At 39.5% G+C, this 27,045-nt stretch overlaps 1 protein-coding gene across 2 annotated transcripts in view; it reads left to right on the plus strand.

Moving 5' to 3' along the window:
• The first annotated feature begins 1,328 nt into the window (after positions 1–1,328).
• Positions 1,329–27,045, plus strand: part of CHM (CHM Rab escort protein) — a 53,530-nt gene continuing 27,813 nt past the window's right edge. Inside the window, exons 1-8 of one of the 2 annotated variants that reach the window (XM_051786177.1) lie at positions 1,329–1,402; positions 10,786–10,852; positions 16,908–16,980; positions 18,075–18,199; positions 21,545–21,908; positions 23,364–23,480; positions 24,125–24,245; positions 26,175–26,400. In XM_051786177.1, the coding sequence (XP_051642137.1) occupies positions 1,354–1,402; positions 10,786–10,852; positions 16,908–16,980; positions 18,075–18,199; positions 21,545–21,908; positions 23,364–23,480; positions 24,125–24,245; positions 26,175–26,400 (1,142 nt within the window). In that variant the 5' untranslated portion in view covers positions 1,329–1,353. The remainder of the gene's footprint in view (positions 1,403–10,785; positions 10,853–16,907; positions 16,981–18,074; positions 18,200–21,544; positions 21,909–23,363; positions 23,481–24,124; positions 24,246–26,174; positions 26,401–27,045) is intronic. The other variant, XM_051786187.1, reaches the window with a different exon arrangement.

Genomic DNA, 27,045 nt, shown 5'->3' on the forward strand with positions numbered 1-27,045 from the left:
TACACAATGAATAACATCAAGAGATTAGTTTAAAGCCATTTAAGCCATTAAATGCAAAATAAAAAGCAAAACTTTCCAGAAATTTCCAGAGTATTCTGGCACAGGTGTTCTGCCTACGTTGCTGTATGTGTTTTTCAAATATTTGGTTTTATACTTGCTGTTCTTTCACTCAGAGTAGTAATACAGGAGGAGTTACTCTGGACCAGTAGATCCTGGATTTCATTCAAGATTCCAACTTCTTTTCTTTGTAAGGTGCAGGAGGAGGCAAAGTGTTATTTTGGGCTTTAGAGGGAAATTAAAAATGAGTTAATTGGTGCATTGGGAAAAATAGAGAGGGTTTTGCACGCAGAGGACATAGTACAATCAAACATACAATATGGCTGTTAATTAACAAGAAAGGGCATTAGATTAATGACTCACTTTCTAACTAATACACTAATAACTTAATGCACTTTTTAAATCTGCATTCAACGTAGTGGCTAAAGGAAAAAATTATTGCAGTTGGGGAGTAAGGGAACTTTAAAATAAAGAGGGAAGTACTTTCTTGGATATATTAATAAAAAGCACTAAGAAATGAGATTGAAGAAACAATAGGAATTGGTTTGGAAACAGCGCATTTGCAGGGGAAATAAGAAAAGTGACATCTGTTGTCTCTGAAGAACTGGTTATCCAAGAAACTTCAGTGGAATTCACAAAATCACAGGATGGCCTGGGTGGGAAGGACCTTAAAGCTCATCCAGTCCCACCCCCTGCCGTGGGCAGGGACACCTTCCACTAGCCCAGGTTGCTCCAAGCCCCGTCCAACCTTGAACATTTCCAGGGATGGGGCAGCCACAGCTTCTCTGGGCAACCTGTGCCAGGGCCTCACCGCCCTCACAGGGAACAATTCCTTCCCAATGAAGAATTTCTTCCCAATAATCGACCTGTAAATCATTAAAAAATACGGGTGTTTGCACTGAATTGTCTTGCATTCGGCCAAGCAGGGGGAATGCCGCCGTATGGCTGTATTTGCGGAGTTTACTGATGGATGCTCGGAGCTCGCGTGCCTTCCCCGCCGCGTCCCGCGACATCCCTGTATCCCAGGTAAAGGCGGCTCGTTCTGCGGATGAGGAGAACAGCAGAGGGGCGAGGAATGGGAGGGACGAGGAAGCCGAGGGGTGGTCGGGGCTCTAAGGGCTGGCAGGAGCGCGCCGCGGGTCCGTGAGGGCGGTGCCGGGCGGTGCCGTGAGGGCAGTGCCGGGCCCCTCCCTCAGGGCCCCTCCCTCGGGGCCGGCCCCGCCCCCGCCGCGGCCCCGGAACCCCCCGGTGCCGGCCCCGCCCCTTCCGCCGGCGCCGCGTGACGGCGGCTCCAAGATGGCGGACAACCTGCCCTCGGAGTTCGAGGTGGTGGTGCTGGGCACCGGTACGGGACGGCGCGGGACGGGCCCGGGGGGCAGCGCCCGCACGGCCCCGCGGCCGTGTCGCCGAGGGGGCGGCGGAGGGGGACGCGGGCGGAGCTGGAGGCTGAGGGGAGGCAGCGGTGTCTGGGCAGGGCGGGCTGGGGGCTCTGGGGCTGCGAGCGCTGCCGAGGTGCCTGCGGGGACAGCTGCGGGGACAGCTGCCGGGACAGCCGCCCTCACAGCGTCCCCGGCAATCGCAGCCCGCCTCAGGGTGGCTGATAACACGTAAGTGTCCAGGTGTGGTTAGAAATAGAGGTGTGGCGGAGGTGCGGGTGGGGCTGTCTGTGTGTGACCCCCGGCCCTGTGAGCCGGCACTCGCCCGTGCCCCGCACACCTGAGCCGGGGGCTCCTTCAGTGCCTCAGAAAGCCTTGTCTGACTGACTCTGCCTCCCCTGCCAGCCCTTTTTCCCGGAACACTGTCCTGCCGGGCAGGTTTGCTTTTGTGAGCTGAAAACAGCTCTGAAGAGCTAAACCCTATCTCGTTGCAGTATAGGTGGTATGTGCTGGTAATATGTTTTTTTAATCATATCCTACAATACAAGAACTTTCTTACTTAATTTTTTTTTCCAATCTCTATGCGTGCTTTAAAGTAACAAAAAAAATTTGAGTCTTTCTCATTAAAGCATATTTTTTAGTCTATGAACGATTGCACACACCTTTATTCTGAACTTCCTGCCCGTTTTATATCCTGTACAATATCAGGTCAATAGTGATGGTAACCTGGAATGTCTCACTGAAACAAACCACAGTGTAACTACTAGGGAAATTTTAAAATACTCATTCAGAAGTAAGATTCTTGCTGCTTGTGGATTGAAATAATTTATATGTATGGAAATAGATTTCTGTGTGTAGGACCCAGTGACAGTGACCTGGTTAAGACTGGTCTTGATAAGCCACCCACCTTTAATTCAGCATTGAGCTCTAATCTAATCTTAAAATGCTCCAAATGACCACTGTTTGTAGGTCCCAAATTTACACCCGGATTTTGTTTGCCTTTGTGAAGAGCTCAGGGTGTTGGTTGGAGCACAGATGGGAAGACACTTCTAAATGTTCTTGTTTTCCATGTGACATCAGCAACTCTGTTTTTGGAGTCCACTAATTTGTCAAATTGTGTCCTTGGGATTTAAGATTTCCAGTCATTTGGAATAGAATGAGTGGGTTTCTTATTGTAATTTTAGTGTGTAGCAGGAAAAAAAGCAATTCCTGTGCAGTGTTTGTGTAATTGCTTAAAGGATTTCTGATTTATTTATGGAGTTTCTGAGAGTTAAGAAAACATATTGCCCAATTGTTGACCATAACTCTACTGAAAATGCAAAATTAAGGTTATTTAGCAAATGAGGAGATCCCCTCTGTGCTCTTAACCCTCTTTTATGGAATGGAAGCCCTAATAATGAGCCTGAAATTTTCATATGTCTACAGATTTGTGAGTATTTTGTCTGTATGAGAAGAATAGTTAATAATGAAAAACTAAAGTATCAAAGTGTGAGGGTATAATATTAAAAATTGCATAATTTCTGTGATTTTTGAGGATAATCCTTTCTTTACTGCCATGAAGTAAGCAGTGTTTATGTACATGATGCAGAAACTCAAAGGTTTATACAAATTATGTTAAGCTATTCAGCTGTTTTAGCCACTGGTATTCAGGGATGACTTTTTGCCCACCTGTAGAGAGTTTTGCTGTAACCAATCTCAAGATTTTCAGAATTCTGCATTTTAGGAATTGTTTTGCCTTTTCTCTGCATTCCTTTTTACTCAGAACATATATAAATGGTGACTAACACTGTTGACTGACTGGTGTTTTTAAAATCTCTATTAAATTACTCAGTATGGAAGATTATTTAGATTAAAACTTTCATCTGTCTTCTCTTTGGGAAGTGACTCCTGAGGGAATATCTTACCCTAGCCTTCAACTAGGTGTTTTGCAATGCTGTGACCAGTGCTGAGTGTACCTGTGGATATTTAATTGTCAAATGTAATAACTAGAACCTTTGTGTTAATGGTATTTTTAATGCATGGTAGTAATTGCATTCTTTTCTGCATGTGTGGCCTTTTCCTGGTTTTGTAATTTGTACATCTGTTGATTTTAGTAATTAGATTGAGTGGTAAGGTTAGATTTGAATTTTATTTCAGGCTCATTTAGCTGTTCTAATGTAGAAAGCTTAATGCAAATGGAACCTCTTTTTTGTGAATTGATGCTTGTTGATTTTTATTGTCTAAAAGCCTATGGGATCCAGGCTGGGATTTGGGAATTCAAGGTGGGCATTAGTCACGTTCAGTTAAGGGGGTTCATTATTGAAGTTGTCAAATAGGAGAATTCATAGGCAAAACATTCAGCAAGACTGAATTTAGGGCAGAAGCTCGTGTAAGTGCAAAGATTTGCAATATGGCTGTGCCCTGTGCTGTGGGTACAGGGGCAGGGTCATCCTTACCTTGGGATTCCTTCAGTTCATTGTCTGTGTTCAGTCTTGACTTAAACTTGTCTCTGATGCTCCACAAGGCCTGCATGACTGCTGGGCAAGTTGTGGAGGATATGGCTCTTTAAAAGGTGTTGTATTCACAAGTTTGTCTGCCAGTAATTCTAATTTTTTTCTAAAAAGGAGTTATTTTTTATAAAAGCAGTCAGTAAATTTTCTAGTTCTATGCAATTTTCTTTCCATTCTGGTTTTCAGTGGTTATAAATAACACATGAAATGACTTTCAAGGTAGAAAGCAGGAATCCATTTTGAAATATTCTATAAAATAAAGAGTGATTTATGGTTTCATATGATTTTGGCTGAAAGCACTCGGGCTTTGCCAGGTCATCAAAGTCCTGTCAGGAGAATCTATTATTTATTGTTCGATATGCTGGGAGTGGTGTAAGTACTTTATGTTTATCTTATGTAAGTGTAGTGTTAGGAAAAATCACTTCCAGATGCTAACACTATTTTTAAAATACACCTTGAAAAACTAACCTGAGTATTATGGATGTGAATTTTGAAGTAAACACTGAAGGTTGATTTTAAAAAAATAAATAATTCCTAAAGTTTTTATTGTTGCAGGATATTTTTAGGATGTGCCCAAAAATGTTTTTTAATACATCTTTTAGGCTGGTATTTTGGTTAAGTTACTTTATATAACTGCACAGTCTTCAGTTTACATCAGCAGCTATTTAGAGTTGAAAGCTCGATGGCAAACCAGCTGAAGGTGGATATTTGTTGATGTCACTGGTCATTGTGGACTAACACAGTGGCACTGGCTGGTAATGTTGATGTCTGGAAGGAGGAAATAGAGCCACATTTTTATTATCATTTGTGAATAAGTCATTGCCTGTCCATGTGGATGTCAAACAAAATGAACACTGACTCCCCGTCCTGTCCCGTGTCCTGTGTGTCCCCCTTTGGTTTTTTTTAGTATTCTCCAAATGTAAACATGCCTTTATCTTCTTTCTGAGTGTCTTTAACCCAACTAAAATTTTAAAATTGAGGGGTTGTGTTCTGGCCTGGTTTCCTGTCTGGATTTTGGGGTGTAGCAGAGATGCTGTGGCAGCCACCTTGAAGGTCTAGCCTCCTACTGCTGCCTCAGACAGGTTTCTTTCCCAGATCCTGTGCAGTGTCCCTGGCTGCTCTTGGGAGAAAACTCATTGTTCTGTGAACCCTTTGTTGTCCTTCTCAGCCTGTTTATGTTCTTCAGGTGTTCAGATTATATTGCTGATCTTACAAAATAAGAGAGTGTAGGACTCCTGTGCACCTACTTTGAAAAATACAGAGTAGGTCATCTGCATATCAAGGTGACAAACTCCTTTAGAAAAAGGCTCAGCAAAGTTCTGGGCTGAATCAGGAGCAGTTGAAAAGGCACGTTTGTCTGTTCCACCAGGAAATGTCATTCCTTTCCTAAATAACATTTATTTGTACCAGCTGTCAGGGTCCATGGTTTGCATTGCCAGGTTCCCCTGATGAGATACAGATAAGTATATGGAATTACAGTGTAGACTCCTTCCTTGACCAGTTATGATTTTTCACTTGTCTCAGTGGATTGGCATTTCTATACCATATTCTGTAATGTAGAAATATTTTCTGATAGTGTTCTGCAATATGAGCACATGTTAAAATTAATCAAACCTAATATTCAAATTTAATTAGCTATCTTTAACTTATTATATACGATGAATATTTTAATTTCCAATTAAATTATGAAATGCCTTTAAAGTTCCACTTATACCAAAAACACACCATGAAGATGGTGTAGTGAGCTCCTCCAGAGTCAGCTGCTGTTCTCTTCCTACAAGTTCAGATGCAAACAAAATTTATTGCAGCTGGTCAACTGTCTGACTCCAGAAGATTGTTTTGAAATTGTCTGTGTTCCAGCATTTTTAATATATTTTCCTTCAACTTTTATATTATGAAAGAGCCACTTGTGATTTATTTAGTAGATACAGTAAAGCAAATTAAACATTTAAGCCTTTTCAAGATGAATCTCATGTAATTCAGTAAAAACTTATCAGCTGGATGACTGGGAAATAGTTTGCAGTGAACAGCTTAGGAACCAAGACACTTCCACACATATGAAGCTGTTTATAAATTGCTCAGGGCAGTGACTGTGTCCATTTAAAGGCAGTGCATCACTAGAGCAGCATGTACAGCTGCTGAGCAGGAGGCACAGTGTGTAAGCCTAAAATTAATTTTTGATTACACAGAGGTGAGTTATAACTTTGAATTATTTTGCAACACTTTTTAAAATTAATTGGCTTCTAAAGCTGAAGAAAAAAGTTCTGTAGCTCAGCAGTTATCTGAAATTTGAATTTTGCTGTGTTGAAACTACAAGTAGAATTGGGTTTTTGGTAACTAAATAATGTGTAACCAATTCCTCTCTTTCTTTTTTACTTCTAAAACACTATTCTTGAAAGTGAAAACGCAGTTGATTTTGCTTCATAGGGAAGCTCCAAAAATTCATGTAATGGAGATTATCTTGGTCAGAGGTTGCTGGAAACAGCCAGATGCAGAATTCAAGGTCAGCTTGCAGCAGCCACCTCTGTAATTTATTGGGATTAATATGCCTGTTCCATTTGCAGGAAGGTGTGATGGAGACAGTGCTCAGGCAGTGGCAGTGAGAGCAGGCTGAGGGCACTGTGCTCTTCTTCAGAGGGTTGTCCTGACCCTGTGGTTGTGCTCTGGGCTTGCTGGGTGCCTTCCCCCCGTGCTGCAGCTGGTTCTGGTGCAGCCCTGGGGTCTTTCACAGCAGCTCCCAGTGCATTACACACAAAAACTGGTCCTACAGACCTGATGTGGCCATGCCACAGTGTTTGTTAATCTAATTAGAGCCAGTGTGTTGTGATTCAATCTGCTTGCCATTCCTTTTCTTTCCAAGCAAGAAGTCCAAACACAGGAGGGCAGGTGTGTAGTCAGCATTGCTCCTGGACCAGTATTGGGGACTCCAGTTGGTTCACTTTGACTTTGCACTCGTGTTTCAGTGAGGCACAAAATGCATCACCTGCTGGATGGGTATCAGGTACTACCTGTGAAATTCTACCTGTTAGAACATGGTAGCAATCTAGGGATCACTAATGAGTAAAATCACTCATTTTATATTTATATTTATATCTGTGTGCAGATGCAATGTCCAACCTCACTGAAATTTTAAATTACTCTTTCCCTGACAAGGCCAGAGAGGCTAATTTAATACTCAATCTGATAAATGAGGGTTAGTAAGTGGAGGAAGAAGGCAGTGGCTTTAAGGAATGATGATAAAGATTCCAACTGGCACTAACCAGTCCTCCTTCTTGAAGGAAAACTCTTTATCTTTGTTTTTCTAGTAAGAGAAATGAAGTGCATTGCAATCTGACATAATGTAAATATTTCACATGTAAGCATTCTGAAGGGGGATATGAAAGGACCAGGAAACACAGAAAGTATATAAACATTTCTTGGTAGCAAGCACTGCAGAATTGATTCTACCTCAAATACAAAGAACTTCTGAGTCAGCACATTAAATGATACAAGTATTGTATGGACTCCTTATTCCTCCACATAAATCCCTTTTATGCTGCCAGATGTTTCTGTATAACACACTAAAATCTGGATCTGGTGCTGCTTTCTTGTGGTTGGATCATGCAATTCCTACTCAGACTTCTTATTTCCTGCTAATACCATTGCAAATCTAAAAATTGTCTGGATTTTAACCTTATTTGAGGAAATGTTCTTTTGCAGTAGCCCTTTTCATTTCAGATAGAGTGAAATGTGTGCTGTGCTTCACAGTAAGGAGTATGCATAATAACTTGGTAGAAACATATTGGTTATTACTAATTGTAGCAGAGGGCAATGATGATTCAGTAATTTGATTACTGATTTTGATAGCAGTACAATCTTAGAATTCTTCAGTAGAAATCTAAAAGGAGATGTAGATTCTCATTTAGATCTTGCTGTTCTTAGTGATGCAAGTTACTGAATCCAAATCATTACTTGACTGCCTTAGGCAGCTTAGGGTTTTTGACAAATCAAAGTCCAGAATAGAAAGCTGTTTCCAAGTAGGAACAATTCATAAAAAGATGGTAATATTTCTCTGCCATTGGATCATCTGGAGGGGACCTATCTTGCACCAGTCTGTGAGCATCCAGTAGGAGACAGTTGAGCTTCCTGTGCTGTCATTACATAAATGAGCATTTCTGTGAGGAGGCTTTTCCTATTTAGTTTTGTCCTAAATAGAGAAGGACCGTCTGTACCTATATGATGATGGTGTGTTTACCAGAACATTCTTTCTTGGAAAAGGCTTTTGTCCAGTAGCCATCCTGCAGTCCAGATCCCACATAGGAGTAACTGGCACTTGACAAAGCTGCCTCTTTCCCTTGTGCCTTTGTTTCTCTTGGAGAAGAGAATTCAGAAACTGGTGCCACAGCACAGTCTTATTTCTTGGCTTTACTGAGGTTTTGTCATGGAACAATTGGTGTCTTGCTCTCTCAGGTTGTTGGAGAGCCTCTCCAAGAGGAGGAATTCACAGGCCTTGCCTTTCAGCCTCACTCTGTCCCCAGTGGGTATGTGGGGGGCCACGGGATCTGAGAAGCAAAGGATTGGTGCAGAAAATTGATGCCAGCTTTCAAGAGCAAGGAAGCTAATTCAGGGAACAATTTCATCCAAGGTTAATGGAAGAACAGACCTCCAACACAGTATCAATTGGATCAAGCTTAAAGCAATCAGTTATGCCCTGGTAGCTATAACTCCAGCCCAGGTCAGCCAGGCAGCACTGGTGATGTTTTACAACACTTTTCTCAGTGGCTTTTATCAATAAGGAAGGAGAAACAAGTTTTTCAATTCCATTTCTAGAGTAATACTCTCTGTGCCCCATTGAGGGAAAGAAAACCTTTTTCAGGAACTCCCAACAAAATAGTAGTTGTAGATTCTATTCCAGATAGTTTATAGAGGGAGTGAAATGGAACGTGTATATAAATGGGGGGCAGCTGAACGTGGAGCTGCTCTCCCATGATCAGTGTGTGCAGCCAGGGTCTCCTGTCAGTTCTGAGGGGTGTGCTGCAGTGGAGTATTTTCTCCTTGTTCACAATGCTCTGTGGTTTGAGTTCTTGCTTCCAAAAAATTCAACTCTAAAGGTTATTGGCCTTTCTAGGCTGTGAAACAAATGTCCGAGGAACTGGTGTGATTGTTCATCCCTCTTTCTACTCCCAGAGGTTAATTGTCAGCCTTCCCTGCTGTGGAAGGTCAGCAATGCAAAGCTATTGTCACTTTTTCTGCTTTATCAATTCAGAAAAGGATTTTCTCCATCAAAATAATATTCATTAAGCCAGAAAATTTGAAGGGAAGTTGTAGCTATTTTCCTGGGAAATTTGTCGTGCATGTCCTAAAACCTCCATTGTGTTGATGATCCAAGCATTTATGCTTTTGGACACCACCATGGAACTGCTCTCCCAAAAACTGACCCTTTGCTTGATATAGAAGGAGGTCAGGAGTGGCAGAAGATCAGGGCCCAGAGGTTGAACCTCTTTATTTTGATGTTTGTGTTTGCCTTTGCTGGCCTAAAGGGTTTGTGAAACTGTGGTCTAGTGTCTCTAAGTCCCACGAGGTGTTTCCTAGACTGCATTTCAGGTTCTAGTATTAATAAAGGTTAGCTTAGCCATTTAAAATTATTTATTCGTGTCTCTGTGAGGGCTAAATTGTGCTTAATATCCCATTAAAGTCTAACAGCTTCTTACTCTAAGTAAGTGAAAACTGCTGCCTTACAAGTAGTAGGGAGTTATTCAGTAACCTTTAACTACTGCGTTGTGTTTTAAATGAATCATCACACTGGTAATGTCAGGATTTATTTGTATGTGAAATCAGTATTCCTTCTGAAGAAACTGGTTGCTGGAATAGGCCTGGAATTCTGCCAGAGATGATGTTTGTCATGAAGCAAGCCAAAAAAGAAACTGTGCTCTCCCATGCCTGACTTTTCCACTTGCAGTTCTGTGTCTGCAGTTGCACTGGAGCAGCTGCTCCTGGTGCTGCTGTAAATCAGATCAGCCACAACTCCTTTCACTTTGTTTAATCTCATCCCTTAATTGAAGACGTGGCCTAAGTGTCTCCTAATACCAACCCCTTAGAGTTTTAATCTCTGTTACTGAATTACCTGCTTAAACAGCCAATAGATCATTTAAAAAGAGATTCCAGGGGAGTTAGTGCCGTGCAGCTCCTTATCCTGTGAGCTGTCCTGCTCTCCTGAACGTGCTCAGAGATCCCAGTCATCCAGCTGGGCCTGGGAAATCTGCTGAGTGGGAATAGGCATTACAGAACAGCCTCATTTCTTTATTAGACTTCCAAATGGGATCCTGTGCCACCCCGAGCATGTATTGCTGGTAGAGAAATATCACTAGCCTTTTGGTGTGCTTTTTTACTATGTAATTTTTTCTAAGTGTGGTGAAGACATACTGATTTGACACAGTATAATTGCATGACATGGGAGATTTCTATAGGGATATCACTTTAAGGACAACCACAGTCTTTATGTCAGTGACTTGGGAGGGATGCAGTTACAGAGCATCCCACTAGAATTTGGGTATCAGTGTGCTGGCAAGTGCTCAGTCTGTTTATGATCACAAGGTTTCTAGAGAAAACACTGGTGCCAGGCTTTAACTCAGTAGTGTTTGCAAGTCACGTGTCATACAGTTACTAAACAAAAAAGTTTCTTGCATTCAAGAGCGTCATAAGAAAATATTAACACAAAATAGTGTTCATTATTTCAGTAGCACGAGACTGTTAAAAATTTCAGTGACTCACATAGTAAAATTTCTGTTGTTTGAGTTGCCTGCTTCTGACCAAGTTCTACTTTTATTTCAGTTTTTAATATACCTTGGCATACTGAGTTCTAAAAGCTGCCGGTGTCATTCCAGGTTTGCCTGAATCCATTGTTGCCGCAGCGTGTGCCAGAAGTGGCCAGAGAGTTCTTCACGTGGATTCGTAAGTGACTCCAGTAATGCCTCTGTTTAAGAACTGAACTGTGTCTGTGTCTGTGCCAGTGAGTGCTGCAGGGCTTCTCTTGTGTTCATCTGGCATCAAGGAACGTTATACTTCTGTCTCTGCCTTATTTTGGGGTGTTATTTCCACCAACAGAACAGGCAGTTTTTGCCTGCTGGCTCAGGAATTTGGAAGATCAGTGCTGTGGTGAAGGATGCTGTGATTGCTCCTTCTGTGGTACAGGCAGGAATGGTCACAGCTTTAGTGCCCTTCATTCTCATTCCTGACACTAATTATCCCTTTCTGTTTGGTGAGAATAACTTCTGTTATTTCAGCATTTTATTTTCATTGGCTATCAAAGTCTGTAATAATGTGAGCCCCTGGGTTTCTTTTAGCCATGCCTGGTTTTAGCTTTGATGGAGAGCTTTCAGAAGATTCACAGGAGCAGCAATTAGAACAGTGGAATACAGATTTTGTTCATTACTGTTTCACTTAAATGTGCTTATTTACATTCACACTTGCTTTTGTAATGAAGTCCTCCACGTTTGATGCCTTTCTCCTGTGGAGTTGTTTCCCTACTCTAGTGCAGGAAAAGGTGTTCTTAACCAAGGTGTTCTTCCCTCATATTAATAGCTACCTCTTTAATTGGTGTATGTGCTTCCTGGATCATGGTCTAGAATCCATACCTCGACCAAGAAAAATAGAAATGTTTAACTGTAAAACCCCAACTCCATAAAGAGGGAAGCATTTCAGGCCATCTGCTTTTTGTGTTTAAGTGTTCTTGCAAAAAAAGCCTCCAAAACCAACAGAAAACCAACACCTGATGCCATTTGAATTCTAAATGAAAAGTTGAGTCTTGGAAAGGTTGCCAGAGATTCATCTGAATTAAAACATTTTATTGTTACTTACTTGATCTGGTTTAATATACTCGTTTCTAGATGAATTTTCAAGTTTTGTTTTACTGAGGTAACAGTATAATTGAAAATTCGTCAACCAAAAAAGCTGTTTATATTCAGAATATCACTGTTTAATAATGTATGATTTTCCTTCTTTAAGGATCATGAATTTAAAATCTTCGCAGGGTACAAGGAAATGAGATTTGGGGTTACTGAAATGCTTATGTTAGGTGTGCTACTGTGATTAATCTGTTGTTCCCTACAAAACTCTGAGTTAAGTTGAGCACAAGGTATTGAAAATATATATGCATAAAGTCTTCGTTTACAGTTTACTTGCACTCATTACCTTGTGTACCCCACTTTATTATTTTTAATCCCCAGCTATGTTTGCATTTATCATAATATACTGCATAGGTGATTATGGGAGATAGTTTTGAAGTGGCCTGTTATAAAATACTAAGTTCTAAGTTTGATTTATAAACACTGTCCAAGCATCACCATCAGCAGTAGCTAATCTTATTCAAAATAGTCACTTCACTGCAGTGTTGCCATAAATTCCTGCAGACTGATTTTAAACTGAAGTTAGCTTCTGCCAACTAGTAATTGAAGGAGCTCTATTTCTCTGTGCCAGCTATCTGTCTCAATAAACATAAAATCTGTGGTTCTTTTCAGAGAGCTACATTTACTGTAGATATTAATGAGCTGTTGACATGTGAAATTTCAAGGATATTTGTTAAGTGATTTAGAAAAGTAATTTGCAATTTAAAATGTGGAGATTGGCACTTTGTTTAAACTCGGAGTTGCTGAAGAAAGGTAGATCAAGACTAAAAGTGGATTACTTGAAGTGAATATACTTCCCATACTAATTGTGCTTATGCAAAGGACTTTCTCCTAACAGTTTGCTAAAGTTTCTACTTTTGGTCCTTTGCTTATTTACCTCTTACAGTTATATCTCTGTATTAATTATATCTCTGTTTGGATACTGAGGATGGGGCAGTTCGAGGTCAGGATACTTTGCTACCTCTTGTGTTTGATTTTCAGCAGCTAGAATACAGCATTTGTAGGCTGTATTTTTATTGTCTATGTCCTTCCTCATTGACTTATTCATCTTCTCATGTAGAATTTAATTAGAGGCAAAGGAATGTCAAGATGCAGAATTTTAACTTCTCTTCAACGAGAATTAGAGTAACCTGGGCATGTCTTGCTTCTTGGCACCTTATTTTTTGACCTTACTTTGCTTGAGTGTTCCTTGTGTCCAAAATTCTCCCATCTGAGCACGCAAAAGTGTGCTGGGCCCTCTCCCTGTACCTCCCCTCTCCAAGATACCTGCTTTGTAGTTTGTTCCACACCTTGTTAGACAGTCTATCTCATTTTTTTCAGAACTCGTAAAATGTATGTTGTAAGAGAACCTTGTGTCTTCATCCAGCCTTCTTTTGGATCTTGAAATGAGGGAGCTGTGTGAGTACAGCAACCAGAGAGCAAAAAGGTTGCTTTTTAAAGCAGGTCAGCTTCTTGCAAGAAAAATAAAGGAATTCTTTAATTTCAGTAACCAAAACTAGGCAAAACATCCTTAATTCTGGTATCTTCTGACCTTTTTTGAAAAAGTTGGTTTTATATTTATTTTGATTTAGGATATGATCTCCAAAGGTATTAGTAAGATGGTCTCAGCTGGTCCATGGTCACGTTCATATCCCAGGATATAACGTGATGTAGCACAAGTGGCTGCCACCATCACCCTTTTGTTGGGCTGGAGGATCTTGAGCTGTTTGGGTTAAACCCTTCCTCCTGGAAGGCCAGGAAGTGCAGTCCTCTTCTCATGCTCCTCAACACGATCCCTCTGCCAGAATGGGAATTTTTCATACATTTGACTGTGTTCTTAATAGGTAGCACAGGCAACTTTATGGGTTTGAAACATAAGTCATTTTGTGTTCAGCTCCTTAAAATCGATGTGGCAGTAACTTCCTTTGGAAAAGACAGCAGCTCTGATGGGTCAGGACTTCTTTCTGGAAGATCAGATGCAGGATGGACACAGAGAGGCAGCTCTTGGGCACAATTGTGAGGCATCAGCAGCTTTTCTCCAGCCATCACAGCTCTGAGTGCTCTGCCCTGGCGGTTGTGACATGGCCTGGGAACAGGCACGGGCCAGGAAAGGCTTTTCCAGTTCTCACTTCTATTGACTCGTGTTTCTCCTGCTTTCACAAGTGGCCACTTTCTCAAATTGCAGTCTGCCTTCAAAAGAACACGTTAGATATTCTCTTGGTTCAGATTCCAAGATTGTTAATCAGTGGGAAACAATTTGTGGTTTCGGTGTTCTGGACTGGGATTTGCAAATTCTTTTGAAGAATTTGAAGGAAAATGGTGTTAATAACTGAGAAAAAAGTCACAAGCTAATGTAGGAGGAGAGAGAATTAAGCTTTTTGCAGAGGTGAATTTGTACTTGGGCTGCATTTCCAAAACTTTGCCAAATGGCTTCAGTAGTTCTTCTATTGACACTAAACTACAGATACAAGATTTGAAAAACATGGAGGGAAAGCAGCAGTTTTGTAATTCAGGTGAAAGCCCAGGTAATACAGGAGGAGTTTTGAGCAAATATAACCTAGGAAGTACTGTATGGTAGGAAAACATCTGTGCTCTAACTTAGTAGAAAAAATAGTTTCTGCCTCTGCTGTTACTCCTTCAAAATGTTTCCTTTCTTAGTTAGAGGATAATTGAATTATAACCCTAAAAAAAGGGAGAGAATATCCATCTTTGTAATTTGCTAGTAGAGCAAAAGAAGAGAGGATTTTAGTCCTTGAGATTTTGGGACAATATTTTAGCTTTAATTAGGCTTTGATCTTCACCATTACTTTAAGGAATTCCTCAGTTCATCTTCAGGGCAATTATAACAAAAATGTTTGGTTACAAAGGACCCCTAATTGTAAAACCATTAGTCAGCTCTTTTCAGAATTCCTCCTCAAGATTTTTGCTAAAAACTTTGCTCATTATGTCAGTAATCATGTCTTGTCTGTCTTCTTCCTGTAGTGTTTTCAGTTGAGAAAATTAAGCAATCTGATTCATCATGTAAGGCAAGGGAAACTAATTAAAATTCCAGGATAAAAAAAAACCTGGAAGTTGCTTCTTAAGGAGAAGATGATATTGAGCTTGAAAAGGGTGCTCACAAATAAACTTATGTAACTTCCTGTGAAGATAACATATTCATTTCTCTTACTGAGAGCTGTAACTTATTAAATATTCTAAATATGTATGGCTTTTATTGGTGTAGGTTCAAGAAACCCACTCTTAATTTTAGGCAGGTGTTTTCTGTGATTTTGGTGATCAATGGCCTTGCTTGCTCTGACAGCCAGATTGTATTCCATATTCAAGAAACTTGCAACTAAAGCAGCAGATTTCCTTAAAAATAAATCTTTGTGCCTGTGTTTTTTGGAAATCCCAGAAGTGATGGATGATACAGGGATATTGAACTTTTTATTCTATGGAATCTTAACAAGCATCAAGAAGTTCACCTGCACCATTGACAGGTCAGACAAAGCTGGAGATGATCACAGCATGCAACTACCAGGGACTGGTTTCCAGGCTGGAATCTGACAGAATTGGGTGTTTAATAGATTTAATCCTTGTTGCTTTGTGTTCTTTGTGACACCAAACAGCAGTACTTTTTAAGCTCACCCATGTCATTCACACAGCAAGGTAAAGATGAGCTCCTTGTTAAAGAAGAATGAAATTTCTGATTGGAAACCATCTGCAGATGGAGCTGTGGTGCTTGGAGTGACCAAACTGCAGGGTCTGGTCCCGGTGCCCCCAGCTCTGGGACACCACACTGTGTCGTTGGAACCACCTTTACTCAGAGGATGCCAGATTTTGTTGTCTTTGCACAAGATGTCCTATTTATGTTCTTCACTGTTGCCTTGCAGGAGCTGAAAGACTTTTTTAGGTCAGTTTGTAGTCAGGAGCAATTAGGCCCTGCTCAGCAGACATCTGTCCTTCATATGCTAAGTAAGCAGCGTGGTCCAGAGCATCACCCTCTGGTGCTGGAGCGGGGCTGACACTCCTAATGAAGTCTTTGTCAGGGCAGATCAGCCCTGTCAAAAACATCCCATCGTAAATCCAGGCAGGAGAATCTAACCTGAATTCAGCTGTGCACTGTTATCACACTTAGCTCCACAGTTCAGAAGCAGAGGAAGTTATGATAAGATTTTAAGATCGTTTGATTTAACAGCCTTCGCATTATTCTGTGAAATGCAAGCCCATCTTCCTCCCTAAATTTAATTTTATTTTTTTTCAGTGTTTGCAGTAACGTTAGATAACCCTTCAAGAGGGTATTTTTGGTGTCTTTCAGGCTTCTGAACTGTCAGCACACAGTGCCAGAAAACAGAGTTAAATCCTGAAAGGACTGTTTTACTTTGCAAGAACTGGTGATTTTTTAAAATGTAATTGCTCTTTTGTTTTTTCTCTCGGAGTTGTTAAATATTTAGGATGTGCTGTGCATGACAACAAAAGCTAACTTAATCTGACTGATGTTTACAGAAATGTTGATAGAACATTTTAAAAAAGGTGAGCATAGACTTTCTTTGATTAATAACAGAACTATTCATTTTCTGTGATGTAAAAGAAGTAAACTAATCTTTTTCAAGCAAGAAGGTGGTAAATAGAAACTGGGAAGTGCTCAGGGAGGGATGATCATTTTGTACAAATCAGTTCCTTTGGCTCCACCTGCAGTACATGGAGTTCAGTAAGAATTTTGCCAGAGCATCTTCACAGGCTGTAATAGGCAAAATCCATTCAGCAGATAAACAGTAAAGTGAACTTTCCTTTATTTGACATAATGGGTAAGAGGGTCAGTCTTGTCCAAGAAGCAGAATTACCTGTACTTTCTTTTTCCTCACATGTGCTTTTCTCAGCATTATCAATTTATCCCCTAAATACTTTGATTTTGGACCATAGTCTGTTTGGTCGGAGAGGGATACAAATGAGGAAAAAGGGAAATTTTGCATCTCATTCAGAGTTGTGAGATACCAATTTTTATGTATTCTGCATCTGAAAAATCTGTCATGGAAAATGTTTTGAATGTCTCAAACTTTGTTGTTTTTTCTTTAATGTGGAAAGGCTGTGTTTTATCTGTCCATCAAGTTTTTCTGTTGTTTTTTTTTTCTTTTTCCTTACAGGAGAAATTACTATGGTGGAAACTGGGCCAGCTTTAGTTTTTCAGGGTTATTATCCTGGATTAAAGAAAATCAGGTAAAAATTTCTTCAATGACTTCTTTTAGTGTTCCTTAACATTAGATCTGTGTTGTTTGCATGATTTATTACAAGACAAATCACCACAATGCTCTTTTTCTTTGGTAATTTGACAGATCAAAGAGGTTTCTAGTTTCCAGCTTTACTGGTTGAGCCTTACCCATCTGGCCTGGCACTCTGAGGCTCTGCTGTGCCTGGGTTGTTCACATTACTGAGACCAGTCTTGTGCTCAGTCATACTTTCTGAGTTCTTGAATTTATATAGAACCCACCAGGCTATTGTCTGGTCTTTTCCCTTTCCTGTTTGATTATTTTCCACTCCCTGATGTTTCAGTCCCTTCTGGTTTTCTCGTTTGCATTCAGCTGATTCTTCTCTACTGGATCCTTCCGTTGAAATGTCCCGTAACCAGGACAAAAAGATTAATGCTGACAGTGTATTTTTCAATGACCAAAGTTTATCTAATTCATGACAATCCACTGAAGAGGATATTTATTTAGGAGATGGAGCACTTGGGCTGTATTAGCAACTGCCTGTTCCTGTTATTCACAGAGGCGTTCAGAGCCTGTTGGGCCGTAGAAGATGGAAGTGTTTCAGCTCAGTCTCATCCCTGCTCATTCCACTGTGCTGCCTCCTGGTATAATCAGGGGAGTTGCTCAGTGACAGAACTTCATATTCTCAGGGTTCTGCTGCATGATTTAGAGATTCCTGTGTGGGCAGATTGATACAATACCCAAATCACTGGTGTTTTTCCGTTTGGTCTCCATTCAAAGAGTTTTGTCACAAAATTTGGATCTAACCTGGCTGTGGCAAACCTTAGTAGATAGTATTCAAAGTTACCTTCAGCTCACTACTAAAGCTTGTATTCCATTTCACACTGTGTTTTCAGATTACTAGAGTTAGTCCTGTAGTACAAATGTTGGCCTGCTGCAATACAGCAAGCAGCTTTATTGTTTTAACTCCAAAATCTGAACAGAAAAAACATTATGATCTTTTTCTTATATTAGATGGTACATATTATTTGGGACTGCAGAGACTTGTAGCTCAAGAACAGCTCACACAGTACAAAGTGTAATTGTATAATTGTTCTTTGTAAGCAAAAGACGGATCTCGGTGATGAATGTGAAGACTGGAAAAAACTGATCCTTGAGGGTGAAGAAGCCATTCCTCTGAGCAGGAAGGATAAAACTATTCAACATGTAGAAGATTTCTGTTTTGGAGAGTAAGTAGAAATATAGAAATGTGTGACTAATTTTATATGCCCAGAGGGAAATGATCTTATTGTGCTCTTGGCTTCAAGCACTTCGCCACACACATGTAGAATGAACTAAGTACACAAGAACAGGAACACAAATGGATTTTAACTGTGAAATACTTCATTGTGCTAAAGTGATAAAGGAATATTTGCCTTCTGTCCTTTTTGTATGCAAAGGATTTAACTTACTGAGGTTAAATCCACTGAATATAAATTTAACTAACTGAACTATGTATTTATTTATCATTTTCATCCTCTGGATTTTGCACTGAACTGAACACTTCTGAATTCCTGAGAGGTTCTTTCTGATAGTTAGGTAAGTTTAACCTTGAATCCCTTAGAAAATCCCTTAGGTAGCTAAATGAAATGTGGACAGATACTTGTACAGAAACATGTATTTCTTCCTGTAAATATCATAAGTAGGGGAAAAAAAAAGGTGTGAATTAGACTGATGCAATCTGAAGGTCACAGGCTCAGACTTTTCCAGGGTTCAGCTGCACAGTAATGGCTGCTTGACTGCATAGAAAATGGAATGCTTGTTTGAAAGAAATATCACTTGAATCTTGTAATTGTAAACCTGCTGCCATAATAAATATTGTTCAGAAGCAGTAGTAAATGAGATTTAAAGGCGTCATAGTCTCTTAACTTTGTGTATGATTTTTGACTGATATCTGGCTCACAAATGAGTCCCCAAGCACTGAGATTTCACACTTTGGAGAAGTGAGATTATACTGGAGTCAGGACCAACCACAAGATTCTTTTAAGGATTTAACTCAGCTCAGCAGTCCAGAGCTGTCTGTCTTGGTTATCACCAAAAAAAACCCCAAAGCCACAGGGAACAATGATAAGATTAATAAACCTAGCAAAGAAAAAGTTCTCCAAAAGAACTCAAAACTTTCTGAGAAAGTCACTTACTGTGTATCTGACAATTTACGTGTTCTGGCTGGATTCTGTTGTTTTTGCTTAACTTTTATAACTCCTGTGAAGTAACCATTAAACATTTATTTTGAAAGAATAAACAGCTGGGTAGCAGTATAATATACACAGTGCAAGTCTGAAATGAATGGCCTTAGAACAAAGTGCATCCATCAAAGGAAAAGAATACTGTGTCTACAACAAGCTGTATTGAAAAAAGGCAAATGGCTGAAAAATAAATAGTGAACACCTGTGCTGAATAAATTAACCAGCTGGTTGGCAATTTTTCATTTGACCTATCTGAAGGGGTTGCTGTTACAAGGCATTAATAAGACACATTCATTTTAAGATATTCCTTTGTTAGTACCATTAATTGATGAATGGTGGAAGATAATATTCTAAATTTACACAACAATTTGTCTGCAGATGTATTATTTTTTTCTGAATTAGGAGAAGAATTGTCTGTACAGAAGTTCAATTTGAGTAATTTTTATAGACAGTTCTTACATTATTCAGAGATATTTGTTCCTATAGGAAGGATGTCATGAATTTATATTATATACAGTTTTTAGGCTTTCATTATAAGAAGTGTAGAGCTGCAAATTGTGGAGATTTACGTATTCTTTGATGGGAAGTGAATAGAGATTTAAAATATGTAAGCATAACATTTCTGTTGCTCTGCTTTTCAGAGTGATATAGAAAAATACAATGTATTATGAATCCAAGTTTATTTTGCTTTGAAAAAGTAATAATCGAGTATGTTTAAAATGGGATTGAAATGTACATTGAGACTGGAAGAAGGAAGAAAGAAAACCTTCCTCTGAAATTTTGTGTTATAAAAAGGCTTAGGATGAGTTAAATAAAAGTTTCATTCTTAGATATTGCATTAATGGCAAGAGCTTTTGCAGTTTTCGTAAACACTATGTTCTAAATTCCTGAAAAATAAAATCCAAAATCCAAACAGAACCTAAAAATTTAATTGACTTCCATTTTTATTTGTTGCAGAGATAACTTTTTTACAAACCATTTGGCAAAGTGCTTAGCTTTCCTTGATATTTTATAATTATTTAATGCTTGCAATAGGAAGCAAGAAGACATAATTAATGTACAGCAGCAGACTTCTCTCGTTAGTGCTTCCTTGTAGCAGTTCCTGTGTTTCCCAGGGCAGTATTTTACTCCAGTCAGGAGGTAAGTGCTTCCTGGTGGCTGTGCCCAAGCTGATCCTCCTTCCAAACTTTCCATGGGTCCCTCAGTTCCCAAGTGAGGAGCAACCTGTTCCTTGTGAACAGAAATCCTGCCCCCTCCATCTGACTGTGAGGCTGCAGGTGTGTGAGGGAGCATTTTGGTGTGTTTGCTGAATAATTCCTCGCTGTCCCCTGAATTTTAACCATCTTGTTAGTGAAATTTGGTGCTCTGTGTTTGCAGGTCACCTTTAAAATCATAGTTCATTAGTTTTCAGCCAAGATTAAATTGTTTATTCAGTGCATTAATGGCTTGTAGTATAAAGATAAAAAGATAGTGTGGAATTATTGCTGAAGTCCTTTCACTTACAATGACATTGATTTGATTCATCTCAGCTGGTAGTGTAAACTAAACCAAGTTCAAAAGTACTACTTTCTAAGGTAGGTGTCATTGAAGAGCAGGATAAAAAGAGTAGATGAGATTAAAAGTGGAGGGCTGCTTTATAAGGGGAATTTTAAAGGAATGTTGTGAAAAGGAACTGGCCTATGCAGAGAAAATGTTGTTTGGGAATGTCCCTCCTGTGAGTGGCTGCCTTCAGCCACAGCACAAATTTGGAACACTTGGATAAAAACAAGTATTCAACAGCTAATTAGAATGCAAGGGCAGAGCTGAAAAAGGAATTTGAAGATTTTACTTACACTTTGGGTCAAAGTGGCCTGGTTCTGCTGGGATCGTGCCTCCAAAGGAGGCTCAGCCTGCAAAACACTTCTCTTTCTCTTCTGTGAGCTTGGTTTTTACAGTATCCCACCTTAATGCATATTTGTATTGCAGTTTCAAAGGTGTTTTTAATCCGTAGGGAACACCAAATCAAATTACTTTACTGTTCCTATTTTAAAATATTACATTTCTGTTGTTTCTGTAGCTGTGTGCTGTTTCACCGTGAGGGTCTTGATTCTCCTTTTGAGTACGTGTAAAATAAGAACCCAAATTTTTGTTGTTCTTTTTTTTCTCAATGAAAAAAGTCCTCTTGAATTACAGCTTTGCAGTCAAAGAACCAGTGTTCTTTAGTGGGGGGTACACCTGTTTTGGTCAGGATAAAGAAATTCTAATGCTTTTCCTAGAAATGCTGGAGGTTTCCATTCTGGCACTGACTCAAAACTTTAAAAAAATTTTTAAGACTCTTCAAGACTTTTCCCCCCTTGTGTTTTTAATCAGTCAGGATTCAGCTGAAGGTGTTGAAGAAGCTGGTGCACTGCCAAAGCTGCCTGTCCTTGGAGCCTCTGGTGCCAAGGGAGTTTCTCTGGAATCAGAGAAAGAGTGTCCAGCAGTGGAGAGCCCCTGCCCGGAGCTGGAGAGCCGGGAACCAGAGCAGACCACGGGCACAGAGCCAGAGGGTGCCACGGAAGGGAATGGGGCAGGAACCACCTCTGGGACTGAAAGTTCTCCTGGAGAGTCCACTCTGGAAGTGGGACAGATAGAAGCTGCACCCTCAGAAACTCCTAGCCAAGAACCAAAGAAAATTACCTATTCCCAAATTGTCCGAGAAGGCAGAAGGTTTAATATTGATTTAGTTTCCAAGGTAGGAACTGAGTGACTTTTTTCATGAAAGTACATTTACTTTGCTTGAATTGCTGAAATTTTAAGAAAATCTTTAATGTTGAGGAGAGTGACACAGTGCCTTTGAGGCAATCTTCAGATGTAAACAAGACTTGCTATCCTTAAAACAAATGACTGTTTAATGTATGTTCTGAAGTGTTTGTTTATAACCAGAGACCATAAAACGTAGCTCAGAAATATCTCCATAGAAGTGAATTTTATGAAATTTAGTACTTAAGCAATACCTGCAAAATTGCTCCTTTTAAATAGTACCGTTAAAAAATTAGATTTTTAAACAAGGAAAATCAATATACATCTGGATTTTGGATCTTTTTAAAATGCAAAATAATTTTCCTATTGGAATGCTTCCTGGGTGTTTGACTTTCCCATGAAACTCTCATTACTTCTCTGTATTCAGACTAAAACACTGAACTGTAATAAATTTTATTGGAAGGAACAAGTAATTACAGTTAATCCATAGCGTACAAGGTGACTAAAATTAGTTATTAATGTGTTTAATTCCTACTGGTGTGCATTTTACTTAGAAGAGAAACTCTTAGTCTGACATACGTGTCGTGCTGTTTTAACTCTAAAATCTGCCGTTTATGTGCTTCAGAGTATTTGGATGTGGCCTTGAAAACTGTACTTCAGTGGAAATTTTTCTTCTGTGCTTTAGCCTGTATGTGTACTCTGCCACACAGGGAAGTTTTTTCAAAGCTGAATGCTTAATTTTACATATTCTGCATGAAAAGATTTTTCAAACTTCTGGAAACCGGAAAAGAAACTTTCTTCACTTAATTCATTAAATTCTTTGTGAAGACACTGTAAGATGCAAACTTTATGTTCCAAATGTTGATCCCACTTCCATGGATCATTGCAAGGACATCATGGAAACACCAGTCAGGGGACAGTGGTTGAGCAGATCATTCTATTTTATGCTTTTTCTGTCGCCCTGTGTGACACAGTGTTAATTGAAGCAAATTCCAGAAATTCAGGCACAAGAACAGTCAGCAGGACAAGACCAGTAGTTTGCACTGGTGTTTCCCTGGCTCAGGGACAGAGGCTTCCTTGTAGTGTCCTCACTGGTGTTCCAGTAAACCTTTATTTGGAAAATTCCTGTGTCATCTTGCAAATTCTGTTACTCAAGACCACAAGACTTTTCAATCCAGACAAACATCTTCAGCTCGTAGTTACATTTCTGTCCCTTCTGTATTTCATTGTATATTTGTAGCTTATAGAAAGAGTAAATATAGCCAAGTATAAATTAATAGAACAGAAGTGACTAAACCTTAACTGAGGGTTATGGAATTTACCTGTGGAAAAGGTGACACTATGATTTCGGGTAACTTAGGGAACAGCTACTGAGGATTTACACAAACAGCATCAGGAACTTCACTGACCCTCTTTGTTCACCCTTTTCTCTCTCTTCCCTGTGCAGTTGCTTTTCTCCCGGGGTCTGTTAATTGACCTTCTCATTAAGTCCAACGTGAGCAGATACGCCGAGTTCAAGAATGCCACGCGAATTCTGGCCTTCCGGGAAGGGAAGGTGGAACAGGTACTGGGAAATGACTGCTGCTTGGGTTTAATCTCATCTTTGGACAGTCAAGAAGCTTGAAATTGGTGTGGTGAGAATTTTGTAACAAGAAGCTGTTATTTTGCCTTAATTCTCGTTTTTATTTAATGTCTGAAAGAAAAGGTGTTTGCGTGTGTTATATGTAAATATTAATAAAACCCAAACTAAAATAAGATTGTGCAGTCCAGTATATTGACATAAATCTTTGCCTCAGGCTAAATATTTAAGCCATGATTGACTTGGCAGTTAATTCTTAAAAATTCATATGGTTTAGGTTTTAAAATTCATAGCATAGACTTGATTTGTGTCTCTGCTACTTACAAGAGAAGTCAGTGTGGTAATGGCAACAGGAGATGTTGGAACGGTTAATTAATACACACTCTGCTGATTAACTCTGCAGTCAGAGATGCAAGTGAAACTGAAGGGAAATAAAAAAGGGAAGAGTCTGAAAAAGATTTAAAAATACTCTTATTGTAGAGAATTGGTAACTTTTGTTATAGTTATAATAGAAAATAACAAAGAAATCTGTACGAAAATAACTACAGTAATCTAAAATATTTGTTAGGTACTCAGACTGATGTTACTTGATGCTTTTACATCTGAAATTATTAACAAATATTTTGCAGGTGCCTTGTTCTAGAGCAGATGTGTTCAACAGCAGACAGCTCACCATGGTGGAGAAGAGAATGCTAATGAAATTCCTGACATTTTGTTTGGACTATGAACAGCACCCTGAGGAATACCAAGGTAGTGTCTCCTTGAACAGGGCACAATCCCTTCTTAGCAGTTCTTTCAGTGAGGCACAATTTTGAGAGCTCTCCTGTGTTTTCACATGGTTTATTTTTATGGATTCATTTTCAAAGTATGCTTTGACCTTTTCATGACCTTTTCACTTTGGTGTTAAATTCTTCTACTTAAGCTCTTGCTCTTCTAGTTCCCACATCATTTATTATTTACATTTTTCTTTAACAGCAAAATTATATATTACATCAAGGTTGCCAATTGCTTTTTATCATTTTTAGGTATTTCCTCCCCCTCCCAGGTATTTTTTAAAATAATGTCATGCATCTGATTTTTCTTTCTGATTTTTGGATACTGTGTAAATCTCCATAATATGCCACCACAAAATCAGAAATGGAGAAAATAGAATTTTTAACTTTGAAAGTAAATGTAATTTAATGGTTTGTAGTTGTAGAGGGCAGGTTCAAAGTGCCTTTATCAACTGTTGGCTTACTTAGATAAGAGGAAATCAGAATAGATTGGAGGTATAATGTGTGGAGAATAATGAGCATCAGGTCAAAGAGGGAAATTGGCTGACAGGAGGAAGGTGCTTTTGTTTGTGCTCAAAGAATGAAGTGACTTTCTCAGTTCTTGGGAGTCTAAAAGTAAACTAAGGCACAGGAAAAAAAATCTATCAAAAAGAAAGAATGAGGAAAGAGGAGTAGTTCAGGTACTGAAGTTTCAGACCAAAAGAGATCAGTGCTTTTGGAACTTGACAGTAGCTTAACCAGGCAGTATTTTTGCAGGAATCTAGTGTTAAGGAGAAGTAATTGTTGGGACAGTGGTTTGAAGAGTTGAACAAGACTCTTAGATTAGTACAAACATTAGAGAAAATTATTTTAAATATATGCAAGAGAAAATGAGTCAGTACTGAGATCTGGTAAGACTAGGAGAAGGAGAGTTAATGAACTCCAGAAAATCCTGACAGGGCAAAGACTCATTAGGCTGAAGTGGTTTATTGATTACAGGTGATCCCAGTTTGCTGCTGCTGGAAGAAATGGAGGTTCCCACAGTGAGGATTATAGGTGGTATTTAGAAAATTTATTAGTAAAAAAAAGGAGACGCCACATCAATTTTAAATGAATCCATTGATTCATGTACCTAAATAACATCAGATTTGTTTTACTTCCAGAGACAGTTAAACAGATTTTGTTCCTACATTTTAAAATAGCCTGGGAAGTAGTTGGGAATATTTTGAGTCAGATTAGGCTACTGTAAAGACTTCAGAAATTTAAAATTGCTCTTGGTGAGATCATTGCATTTGTGGGAAGGCAGACTTTTAATGGGGAGAGTTCATGAGAGTAAAGAATTTTTTAAAGCTTTTTTCTGTAAAATACAGAGTTATGTAAGAAGCTGAAGTGAGGAAAAACTTGAGAATTTTTTTAGAATGATAAAGCCCCAGACCCTGTCATTCCATGACTTACTGCATGGCTGTACAAAGGGCAGTAAGGTACATTTGTAGTAAAGCAGTGGTTGACTCTTGAACAGAATATATATCTTGATAATACTGCTCTCTTCATTGATGGAAGTGTTTCTGAATTCCTTATGAATTTATCCAGGACTTTTCTCTTCAGGATTTGGAGAGATGGAGTTAGATCAAGTCTAACAGAATGAGTAGGTGAAGCCATATTTACAGTCTGGAGACCCACACAGTGGGTTTGTGGTATTTTGAAATATTTTAATGGAGTGATATTTCTGTCTTGTGAGAAAAATCACCTTCTGGGAGTAAATTTCTTGAACTTCCTTGACTTGGATGATCCATTTTCAGCAGGGTGTTTGTTGAAAAACTCACTTGCTTTTGTTTATTGAAACGTAGAGGCACTTGTGTGAGTGGGAGCATGTGGGACAACACAGAAGTAACGCTGTGCTCTGCACATCAATGTGCTTTTTCCTCAGACCACGAGAGCAGCACGTTTGCTCAGTTCTTGCAGACAAGGAAGTTGACCCCCAGCTTGCAGCACTTCATCCTTCACTCCATTGCAATGGTTTCAGAGACTGAGAGCAGGACTCTGGAAGGTCTTCAGGCAACAAAAAAATTCCTGCAGTGCCTTGGCCGCTACGGCAATACCCCGTTTTTGTTCCCTCTCTACGGGCAAGGGGAGATCCCACAGTGCTTCTGCAGGTAAACCCCACTTACCCAATCCATGCCTTCCCAAAAGGACCTCCTTGGTAATCTAATAGATGTCATTCAATAGGAATCTTCTTGCTGCAGGTTCATGTTGGTTTTCTGTGCTTCACATTTTCGTTGGCCGTGAAATTCCTCTCACTCCAGAAAGAAAAGGGGGAAAAAAAATTTGGAGATGACACTCCTGTAATACTCTGCAACAATTTTCATTGTATTGCAAATGCAGCTTGTAATAGCTGGTGGCTGTGGTGGCTGCCTGTGGTGATAAGTCCTAGGAAATGAGAAAGCCTTAATTTAACTCACATGTAGCTCTCACTTTTTAAATCTGGCAGAGGAGATTTAGGGTGATGTGTGTCCAAAAGGGTGGCTGTGCTTTGGGGTGGTTTGAGAAAATCTGTGCTTTGAGTCTTCCCTGAAGTTGCAGGAAGATACACATTGTCAATTTGTGTCTCTAACTAATGCTGAGAATGCATCTGCCATTTAGAGGTAGATATAAAATAATAGGCTGGATTTTTATGAAAGAAGCAAAATAGTGCCACGTGTGCAGTTTATTATTAAATTTGAATCAAAATCTAATTCTTTCACCTTTCTTATATCACAGACTTGTACAAACAGGGCAACTGATGTGAAATCATTTCCTTG

The sequence above is a fragment of the Manacus candei genome, unplaced genomic scaffold (assembly GCF_025592945.1).
Source record: "Manacus candei isolate 608988 ecotype Guabito, Panama unplaced genomic scaffold, ASM2559294v1 h1tg000003l, whole genome shotgun sequence".
Classification (NCBI taxonomy): domain Eukaryota; kingdom Metazoa; phylum Chordata; class Aves; order Passeriformes; family Pipridae; genus Manacus; species Manacus candei.